This window comes from Leptodactylus fuscus, chromosome 7, assembly GCF_031893055.1.
Source record: "Leptodactylus fuscus isolate aLepFus1 chromosome 7, aLepFus1.hap2, whole genome shotgun sequence".
Taxonomy (NCBI): Eukaryota; Metazoa; Chordata; class Amphibia; order Anura; family Leptodactylidae; genus Leptodactylus; species Leptodactylus fuscus.
In genome coordinates this window covers 143,077,465-143,088,752 of record NC_134271.1, presented here as the reverse complement: position 1 = coordinate 143,088,752, position 11,288 = coordinate 143,077,465, and the positions used below count along the sequence as shown (strand labels likewise).

Below are 11,288 nucleotides of genomic sequence, written 5' to 3'. Positions count from 1 at the left end.
TGGGTTCTGGTGACCTGGTGGCCGTCCTGCTGTAGTCCTCGAAGTCGAATTCTGCTCTAAATGATTTAATTTCGTATGCAATGCAGCTTAAGGTTAGAAATGGGAGAATCGGTTTGCAACTTTTCAGATTCGACCCAAATATTTCAAATTATTAGTTTTTTAACGAAACCAAAGAATTTGGGGATTATCTCAGAAGAACTATATTGCCTCCATGGCAAGCATTGCAGTAAATTTATTATACACTAGGGTTTCTTCAGACCCCAGACTACAATAGGTGGGGGTCAAGGGGAGGTGAAAAAATTAAAAAACATTCATACTCATCTTCAGTTACCTGTTTTGGGCCTCCTCATGGGTTTCCGGGCACTCTGTGTCCGTCTCTTGGTGTCTGGTGCTCTTCTGTGACGTCATGCTTCAGGGTCAATGCTGAGACCAGTGATTGTGGTAACATGGCGCCCAATCACAGGCCTTAGTGTGACCCCAGGCAGATGATGTCACAGCCAGTGCTGGATGCTACGAGGAGGGAACGGAAGGTAAGTATTTTTATTATTGTCACCTTCCCTTTCACTTTCAATTCTATCCAAAGTGAACTAGAGGATTGCTTTGTCCGAACAAGGGACAAAATAAATCATTAAAGTTCACCCATCATTCCTTAAAGTCACAATGTACAAATGTTGAATGTAAATGCAAACTTACTGGTGATATTTGTAGGATCTACTGTCAGACCGGTGGTGACCTTCACTCCACCCTGGAGCAAGATCTTACTTGGAGACCCTATAACAATGACCTGTAATGTGGACGGTGCTGTACAGGGACAAGTCGCATATACCTGGTACAAGAACAACCAATGGATCCGTACGGGGAAGAAGACTTTTACCATTCAGTCTGCACTGCCCAGGCATGATGGGAATTACCAGTGTGGCACCAGTGAGGAGGATATTAGTGAGGAGGTGACGCTCTATGTTTCAGAAGGTCAGTCATGTAATATATATGGAGGCTGATACACATGGAAGTGAAGCAGAAAAAAAAGAGATCTAATATGACAAGAATGATACTTTGCATATGCAACAACCCAGTGGACAGAGTGTTGGGAGGATGGGAGTAATAGTTGGACATGTTTAGGCTCATGGTGGCTGTGGTCATCCTTAGAAACCTTCTGGTACTACTCAGGTGCTAGTGCAGTGATGAGAGGACCTGCAGAATGGATGATGATAGTAGTATCCACCCCAAACACTCTCTGTTGAATGCCATCCTGGGCCTGATGGTGGTGTAGGGTGCCCTTGATGGTAATACAAAATATAAGACTCAACACAGTCTTAAAAGTCTTTGAACAGTTCACGAACTCATAGTTTACTGAACTAAAACAGACAAAAGCAAACAACCCCATGCACAGGCATGGTCAACACTGGGTTGGAGATGAAGCTTGTTGATGGTATTCCCTGGGGGTCAGTCAGTCTTCTCAAAAGGTGTTCTAGTTTTACTCTTCAGTTTTAACAATAAAAATACTTGAAATACCTAGGACGCAGGTTTTGGAAAGAGATGTCCAACCTGCCCGGAGGCGTATTTATTGTAGACTGGATCGTAGCTTTGAGGTCCATCTAAAACTCTTTTCACAGTTTTTGTTACACATACTTATTCCAAAAAGTGAGCAGAGCTATGGCCCATCTCCTTACATTGCTTCTAACTGGTAATGACAGGTCCATTCTAACCGGGTTACTCCAGTGTCTACTTTGGAACCCTTGCAGGGTAGGGAGGGAATTCACTAGACCCTTCTTCAGGCTAGAAATGAGGGTTGTACCTTCTCAAGTTCAGCCTAAGAGGTTCTGTCCAGTTAAAGGTACAACAGTATTCATAGAGTAACAGCATGTAATGTGTCTTAAAGCACAAACCACACAAGGTAACAAAACAACAATGTTTCACTATACATATGCTATACAAACACACATTATTGCAGTAGGTTGAACAATATCATAGTTATATTTCATATAGAATCAATAGACAGTAAGAGATTACAATTTGGATATTTTGTGCTTCAGGTCCGGTCGTCCTGCAGTCACCACCCTATATATATGAAGGAGATGACCTGGCACTGAGATGTCACAGCCGCCCCAAAGATATCAGGGGGACAATATACTTCTATAAGAACAATGAACTAATCCATTCATCTACCACTAACTCTGAATTCCTGTATAGAGACCATCTAGATGTGACTGCTGTATACAAGTGTACAAGACAAGTCATCATTACTGGCTATAGTATATACAGCGATGAGACTGAGGTCACTGCTCCAGGTAACTCCTGACCAACAGTTTAATAAAATTGTAAAGTTTTCTGTATAATTATAAATCTATATAGTTATCATTATGTACATCACCTACATGACATCATGACGCTCGGCGTACTCAGGTCACTGCTGAGGTTCAATAATAGGCCTCAGCACTGAGCCTGGGCCAATGACGTCACAGGAGGGCACCGGACACCCGGAGGAGGTCCACAAGAGGTAACAGGAGTTGAGTATGAATGCTTTTCTTATTTTTGTCTCTTCTGAGCCTCCACCTATTATACTTGAAGAGATCCCACTGTATAATTTGGAAGCCAGTTTAGTTAGTCCCAGACGAATCGGCAATTTGGAAGGAACCAGTTCTCCCATCTCTACACTCTACATGTGGTGTGGACAGCGGGTTTTTAGAAGATGGCAGACGTTTTTTTTTTTAACCTTTTTAAGTCTTTCACCCTTCATTCCTTTCCAAGCCACAATGAGTCTCATACATTGGGTCCCATTAAGATTTATAACAATCAGATGTCTTCTGTAAAGGACAGCAGAAAGCACGATACATTGTGGATTGGTATTATGTTATTCACTGCTAAGATACTTTGTATTAGATGCTGTCAGGACAATGTGATGTTTTGCAGGATCTTCTACCTCACTCATGGTGACCTTCTCTCAAAATTGGAAAAAGATCTTCACAGGAGACTCCATAACAATCACCTGTGATGGAAACCACCATGGCCCATATTACTGGTACAAAGATAATCGATTATTGATGAAAACTGATCAGAAATTTATTTATATCCATTCTGCCCAAAGAAGTGACAGCGGGAAATACCAGTGTGGAACCAGTTCTGGTCATAGTCCTGAGGTCAGATTGGAGGTCAGAGATGGTGAGTTCTTCAGGATATTTAATTGAATTTTGATCATGGGCACCAGCTTTCCAAACCAGCAGTGGAGCAGTGTTTGCTTTAACCTATGTGGCTAAGTAGGTTTAGGCTCCAATTGTCTCATTTGAGATCAATTTCTACGCCAATGGGAAAAACACTCAATGTAAGAATTGTCATCAAATCTTAGTAGAATACACTGGGATGGATAATCCTCATTCTCAACTACAAAACTAGTGTTTTATAGAGACAAGCGAGTAGTATTCGATCGAGTAGGTATTCGATTGAATACTACGGTATTCAAAATATTCGTACTCAATCAAATACTACTAGCTATTCGCAGTAAATATTCGATTCAGAGCCAGCGTTGATTGGCCGAATGCTATAAAGTGTATAGCATTCGGTAAATCAACGCTGGTTCTGCAGCAGGCTCGTCCTTGCTAGGAGCTGGCAGCTTGCTGTTACGAGGGAGCTGACTTTTTCTCATAGGAATGAATTGACCAGCGTTGATTGGCCAGTGTACAGCATTTGACCAATCAACGCTGGTTCTGCCGGAGGCTCGTCTGTAAGGAGGCGGAGTCTAAGATCGGACCACAGCAGTCTCCATTGGCCGAATGCTGTACACTAGCCAATCAACGCTGGTCAATGCATTCCTATGACAAAAAATTAACCTCCCTCGTAACAGCAAGCTGCCAGCTCTCCTGACTAGCAAGGACGAGCCTGCTGCAGAACCAGCGTTGATTTGCCGCAGGCTTGTCTTTGCTAGTGGGGAGAGCTGGCAGCTTGCAGTTACGAGGGAGCTTACTTTTTATCAGCGCAACTGCAAGCCCTGTGCAGTTAAAGCGCATGCACCCCATAGACTATAATGGGGTCTGTGCGCTTTAACTGCACAGTGCTCCTCCTAAACACTCTCCTCCTGCTATTCGTGGACTTGGTGACTCTCCTTTAGTCGAATAGTGGTTTCCCCTGAAACGAGCATTTTTTCCCATAGACTATAATGGGATTCGATATTTGATCGAGTAGTTGAATATTGAGACTCTACTCGAAACGAATCTCGAATATTTCACTGTTCGCTCATCTCTAGTGTTTTATAGTCTCATTTACATAAGTATAGAAATTTAAGAGATATGTTAGTGAAAGAACGGTTTGAGGACACACGTCCACAGACATAGTAGTAAGCATTAAGGCAAATTTTGATGTGGACATTGTAATTATTGTAGGCAACCCCAGAGTGTGAGGTACACAGAATGGGGGGGGGGGGGGGGGATATGCTTTAAAAGTCTTTATTACATGTAGGACCAATTATCTGACCGCTGCTGGAGGACACGAGGAGGGGGGCACAGCATGTAGACATAACAGGCAGAATCAGCTTTTTTGCAGAGGTGGGGGACATATGCAGCTATCATGATAACGTGTGGTAGTGCCTTTAGTATTTAATAAGATCTCATGGTCACAGCCGATAGAATTGATAACTTGCATCACCCAAAAAGTACAACCTCTTTCATTGCAAACCCTCCTCCTTTCTTCTTACCACTGTCATGTGTTCTATCCGTTCAAAGAAGTCTGAAGCCATGCAGGGAGACAGGGTGCTGAATTATTCCTCCATACTATCTCCCTCTCTTGCCATGCTTCCTTAACTCGTGGGGGACGGATGGTAACATAGGCTGTAACAAAGCCTCCATGTGTCCACTAGGAAAAAAATTCCAGTCATCCAACCGCAGGCATCTTCCAAGCATAAAGAATAGACTTTGAGAGAAGGAATCTGCAATTTTCTCCTGTATATAAAGAGTTGACTATTCCGTTGGTAAAATGGTAATTTTTAGTGTTTTTTTTTATTTTTATGAAATTATTCTAGATTGGTTATGATTATTGATGTTTGAATGTAGTTAATAAAGTTATACAAATAATGGCAGAGTGTGGTGCATCGTTGAGCCCCATAGGAAGTGGCACAGCATGTGAAACGGCCATAGGTCATGTATTGCCGAGTCTGTACCTTGTATTTTTTTTATTTGGTAAGAGGTTTGTGTTACACTTTGTATTCCAGGCCCGGTCATCCTGCAGGCTCCTCTCTATGATGGAGATAGCCCATATCTGAGATGTGAGAGTCGGCCTGACTATTCTGTAGAATGGACAAGATTCTATAAACATGACAAATATCTAAAGGACTCAGAAGACGGATATTTATATCTCACAGAAGCAGATGTGGCTGGAAGATACAGATGTCAGAAAAAACTGTACAGGAATTCTACATTTTACACGGCTTCGGTGTCTGTCCCCATCAGAGGTAAATCTTGTTATTTACATAGATTAATGCCACGTGACATCTTATTAGGTTCTGCTCTCTATTACTATCTGTCATGAATGACATCCAATACCAATTTTTGTTTTTGCGTATGATTTTTCCTCCCCACCTTCCAAGAGCCATCTTTTTTTTTTTCAGTTGAGAGTCACATGTTGGCATATTGTTTGTGGGGCAAATTTTACTATATAATGGCACCATTAAAATATCTTGTACAATGTACTGGGAAGTTGGAAAAAAAATTCTGAATGATGTTGAATTGGGAAAAAAAAAATTTTTATGGCAATTTCTTATGGGTTTAATTTTTATGGCATTCACTATATGATATGTTACCTATATCCTGTGGATCAGTACGATCATGGTGATACCAAAGTTATATGGTACTAGCAGAAGAATGAGGAAAAATGGCGAGGTTGTTATAGAAATCTGGAGTAAAGCTGTGTGCATGTGGAGACTAAGCACCAACGAGCTTCTATTGGCTGATAAGAGACATGTGACCGTGTGTATGGCAGGTGGAATTTGAGTGAAAGACTTGCAGGCTTGTATTGGCTAAGACAGGTCTTTGTTTTGGGAATACTGTATCTCCAGAACGGTCCATCCTAGAGAGCTGAGACCTGGTCTAAAACATTCCCGGACCCCTGATGTACCTGTGTGCCAAATTTGGAGAGGATCGCATAAAGAACAGACATACAGACAGAAACTCATTTTTATATATATGAGACTAGCAAGAGGACCCGGCTTCGCACGGGTATATTTCATTTTTGGTTTGTGTAGTGGCCCCATAAGAATTGTCCAGTTTTGCACTGGCTTATTTTGTATGTCATTTGTGTGTGTCCATAAGCATCAGGTGATCATGTGTATCTCATTTTGGATATCAGTGAAAAACCTGCGAATTGTTATGGATACCTGGAGTAAAGCTGTGTGTATGTGGCCTTATGTAACAGTGTCATCCACAGTACCCTGCCCTTTTAAAGCTGGCATACAGCAGTGAAGAAAAATGGCTGGGTTTCTATGGAAACCTGGAGTAAAACTCTAATATGTGGTACTCTGTGCAGAGCTGCATATCTAATCCTCCGGCGTGTGATACTGTGTGGAGAGGCGTGTATTTACTCCTCCAGTGTGTGGTACTGTGTACTGAGGCGCATATCTAATCCTCCTGCATGTGGTATGGTTTCTCCGACCTCCTACGCCTGCGCAATAGAGATGTAGTTCCGGTGACAGCACAATATCAGGACCCCTGCTCTATTGCACATGTGCCTGCAGAGGGTCAAAGAAGAGGATGGGCCGTCCCCACAGAAGAAAGTTTGGACAGGAAGAAACATAAGTATGATGGGGTGGGTGGGGTTGTATTGGTGATGCTTCATTTCCGGAACCGGGTAAACAGAACATCAATGGATAATCAGAAAATGTGCCTGGGGCGGTCACATGACTGCTCCAGGGATATGGGTAAATATACATTTTTTCTAAAGTAAGTAATTTAGAAAGTAGGTGGGGGAGGGTGTTTAGATTAGTGTAGAAATTTCATTTTATCCCGGACAACCCCTTTAAGCATGGTGTAGTATTTTCTTGTCTGTGTGCTTCTATGTAGTCAGATGTGTCCATAGTCACTACAATCTGTTGGATTTCAGTGATTTTATGGATTTTCTCTGTGGAGATTGTGTATTACCTTGTGCTGTTTGCCCATTATCTCCTTTATTTTTTTTCTTAAATCAGTCCCCAGTCCAGAGATAAGACTGACCCCATCCATGGTGATAGAAGGAGACAACATGACCCTGACATGTGACACGAGGCTTAGTCCACACAGACAGACCACAGAACTGCAGTTTGCTTTCTACAGAGATGGGTGGGAAGTCCGGGGATTTCTATCATCTAATAAATATGAAGTTTCTTACATTCAGCTGGAGGATTCTGGGAATTATTCTTGTAAAGCGAGAACGTTAGACAACAGAGGTTGGGAAATGAGTCAACAATTACCAGTACATATACACAGTGAGTATAACAATGTCTCCTTCACCTAATCTCCTGACATCTCCCCACTTGTATTCTCGGATCCTCACAAGGTCTTCTTCATTGCTCCCCTCTTGTTTATTCCTCACACAATTGTCTCAAAGATTTCTGTCTTATATTTGGTGGAAATCCTTTATAACTGACATCATGTCAAGTCAACTACAATATATATGTACAGTCTCGACCGTGATTTGTATCATAAGCCCATCACACTATATTTACTTCCTCAATTAATTATTTTCCATTATCTTCACCTACAGATCTGTTCTCCAGGCCAGAGATAAGACTGACCCCATCCATGGTGACAGAAGGTGACAACATGACCCTGACATGTGACACGAGGCTTAGTCCACGCAGACAGACCACAGAACTGCAGTTTGCTTTCTACAGAGATGGGCGGGAAGTCCGGGGATTTCTATCATCTAATAAATATGTTCTGTCTGCTGAGCTGGAGGATTCTGGGAATTATTCCTGTGCAGGGAGAACTGGAGACAACAGAGTCCGGAAGACTAGTCAAGAATTACCAATACTGATACAAAGTGAGTATACAATGTATCCATTCCTAAGTACACCACACATTCCCCACAAGAAAGAAATCTAGAAGCAAGGTTGGGTTCCGAATACTTTTCCTACCTGAATTTTCTTTTTGTGACTGAGTTAGGCTGAGGCCTCACACTTTTTTTGTTGCGTTTTTCTGAGCCAAAGCCAGGAGTGGATTGAGCGCAAGGTAGAAGTATGAGTTCCTTTTTATAGAGTTAATAGAGTAGATTTTTGTCACTGAATTAGGAAGATTTCTGGGTTGTATGGAACTGAATAACAGTTGTCATAATATACACAAGTACAATAGGTATGACTAAATTATCTGTTCCTGGTCGTGGACACAAACACTACAGACTGACAGTAAATCTGACTCTGAGAATTGTGATAGGTACAACCACTGCATAGAGTTGTACAATAGCATACACTGAGACACACACAAAGACTGTTACAAATTAGTCCATGGTCATGTGATATAAAGTCCATGGTCATGTGATATACAGTCCACGGTCATGTGATATACAGTCCATGGTCATGTGACCATGCAGGTGCACCTGTGTGTTCCTCACATGACCATGGACTGATTTGTATCAGCTGAAAGTAAGTAAAATACTGAAGAGCAAGCATAGACTGGTTCCAGTGACTATCATCACCAGACTCAGGGTTACCAAGAAGTTGCCTTCAATTCATGGAATATAACTGTTTGTTGTTACATTCCGTACTGTGAGTCTGTGCACCATACAGCATTGTCTCCTGAGTGCCCTAACTTGCACTACCCTCAGGGTCACTCCAACCACCATCAGGCTCATTCAGGCTTACTACAGGAAAAAAAAACAAAAACAGGTTATTACTAGCACCATCTTCCAAAAAATGGGCCCCGTCATTACCGGTCCAGCCTTGCGGGTACTCGAGGGTTGATTGAGCCAAATACAGCTACCATGAGCTCACTGACGTATCTACCGGGGTAGCAGGGGTAGTGGCTGCCATAGGGCCTGGGACATTAGGGGCCCGGTGACAGCCGCTACCCCTGCGGGTTTTTTTTTCTTTTCTTAATAGGCCCTTACCAGCTGGAGTTACTCCAGCTGGTAACGGGCCCAATTTACTTACTGATCCTAGCAGGGGCCGGGATCGATAAGTGACGCCGTGGGCCCCACAAGCACTATTATTATACTCAGGGGTCTTTTCAGACCCCAGAGTATAATGATCAGAGGCCCCGTAAAGGAATATAATAAACGTGTTACTTACCTTTCCACGCTCCTGGCAAGCTTTGGGCCTAGTTGTGTGACGTTCCTGACGTCACATGACCGGGCCTGCTTCCTGGGTCATGTGGCATCCCAGAAGTCATTGAAGATGGCCAACACCACCGAGGGCTTCAGCGGAGCCGGGGATAGGTAAGTGACAGTGGTTTTTATGTTGGTATCCCCCCCTGGGTCTCTGATTATTATACTGTGAGTAAAATAATTGTACATGGATGTTCACAGTGGGGCATAATACTGTGTGCAGGGGTCACAATGGGGCATAATACTGTGTGCAGGGGCCACTATGGGACATAATACTGTGTGCAGGGGCCACTATGGGACATAATACTGTGTGCAGGGGCCACTATGGGACATAATACTGTGTGCAGGGGCCACTATGGGACATAATACTGTGCGCAGGGGCCACTATGGGACATAATACTGTGTTCAGGGGCCACAATGGGGCATAATATTGTGTGCAGGGGCCACTATGGGGGATAATACTGTGTGCAGGGGCCACAATGGGGCATAATACTGTGTGCAGGGGCCACTATGGGGGATAATGGTATGTGCAGGGTCCACAATGGGAATTATAGTATGTGCAAAGGTCACTATGGGGCATAATTGTATACGCAGGGGCAACAATGGGCGTAATAGTATGTGCAGGGGCCACTATGGGCATAATAGTATGTGCAGGGGCCACTATGGGGCATAATAGAGCATGCAGGAATGCGGGGGGGGGGGGGGGGGTTGGTCGGCGTCTTTGGCGCCGGTCATGGGGGGGGGGGGGTCACAAGTCAAAAGTTTTCCAGGGGGCCCCACCGTTCCTAGTTATGCCACTGTGTGAGCCCAACCGTAACTGACTACCACACAACCTTCCTGCACAGTGTTACTATGTTTTACTCTAAAGTTACTACAGTGTTTCAGGGAAAACAGCAATTAAACATGAGTCAGGAAAAGGGAAAATAGTCAACTGTGCAGCTCCACACCAGCTTCTCCCCACCTAACTCAGCATCATTTACAAGTCTTTACGCATTTGTGTATAGAAATAGACCTGTCATCACAATGGGTGGGAAAACGCTGATGGGGAGTTGTCCCAATGTCTCCTGGACCCATTCCAAGCTCTATTCCTGGTTCCTTTTCAAAGTTGTCTTTATAATACCACAACACTACAAAATAATTTAAAAATTAGCTGTGAACAGGGAGCCTGCCGGGATTTCATGCCCTATGGTTTTGTTCTCTTTTACATGGGAGTGGCTAGGTTGCACTTCTATGTATTTCTATACATAGTAAGGGAAGTGATCTGAACCTTTGCCACAGGTGATGTAATAGTTGATAAAAAAGACAAACGTGTTATAGGTACAATATCTTTATTGGCTATGCGGAAATATTTGCATTTATTTCCACTTTGCTTGGCTTATACTGAGAGAGGTTCATATCAGAGCATAGTATATCTAAATTATTCTGTGGGTTTTGCTTTCCATTTGACCCTTTGAGACCTGCTGTGCCCTTCAGCCTTTTGAGTTTCTTTGGCTTGCTGATAAGTTGGTGACATAATTTACTGTAGAATTCCTTTAATTCTTCCTTGGTTAGATGTGAACCAGGTCCTTGTATTGTATCTTGTGGTAGAAAAATCCATTAAGAAGCCTGAAGAAGGTTCCTCTGTGCTTTGAAAGCTGCAATTTTTTTTTCTAGTTAGCCAGTAAAGGTATTGTATCTAAAAATATTTGTTTTTTTGACACAAAAGTATCAAATATTACATGATTTTTTTTCTGGCTAACACGGTTATTATTTCCGATACTTTGTAAAATCACAGGTGATAGAAAGGCAAAGTACAGCTCTGCTTTTAATGTCGTCTTTGCTTTTCCTATAAATTGTTTTCCATTATAACTTCGCCTACAGATCTGTTCTCCAGTCCAGAGATAAGACTGACCCCATCCATGGTGACAGAAGGTGACAACATGACCCTGACATGTGACACGAGGCTTAGTCCACACAGACAGACCAGAAAACTACAATTTGCTTTCTATAAAGATGGACAAGAAGTTCGGGGA

General features: G+C 42.8%; 1 protein-coding gene across 1 annotated transcript; it reads left to right on the top strand.

The window, feature by feature from the left end:
- The first annotated feature begins 668 nt into the window (after positions 1-668).
- On the top strand, positions 669-8,060 carry LOC142214609 (high affinity immunoglobulin gamma Fc receptor I-like). The gene is made up of 5 exons (XM_075283548.1): positions 669-969; positions 2,034-2,288; positions 2,911-3,159; positions 5,198-5,437; positions 7,720-8,060. The coding sequence occupies exons 1-5, from the start codon at positions 669-671 to the stop codon at positions 8,058-8,060; spliced, it is 1,386 nt and encodes a 461-aa protein (XP_075139649.1).
- Positions 8,061-11,288: the final 3,228 nt, after the last annotated feature.

Coding starts and splice junctions, on each gene's coding strand:
- LOC142214609 (XM_075283548.1), top strand. CDS start 669: ATGTTGAATGTAAATGCAAACTTACTGGTGATATTTGTAGGATCTACT. Junction 970..2,033: donor GACGCTCTATGTTTCAGAAG/GTCAGTCATGTA, acceptor TTTGTGCTTCAG/GTCCGGTCGTCCTGCAGTCA. Junction 5,438..7,719: donor GGTGTCTGTCCCCATCAGAG/GTAAATCTTGTT, acceptor CTTCACCTACAG/ATCTGTTCTCCAGGCCAGAG.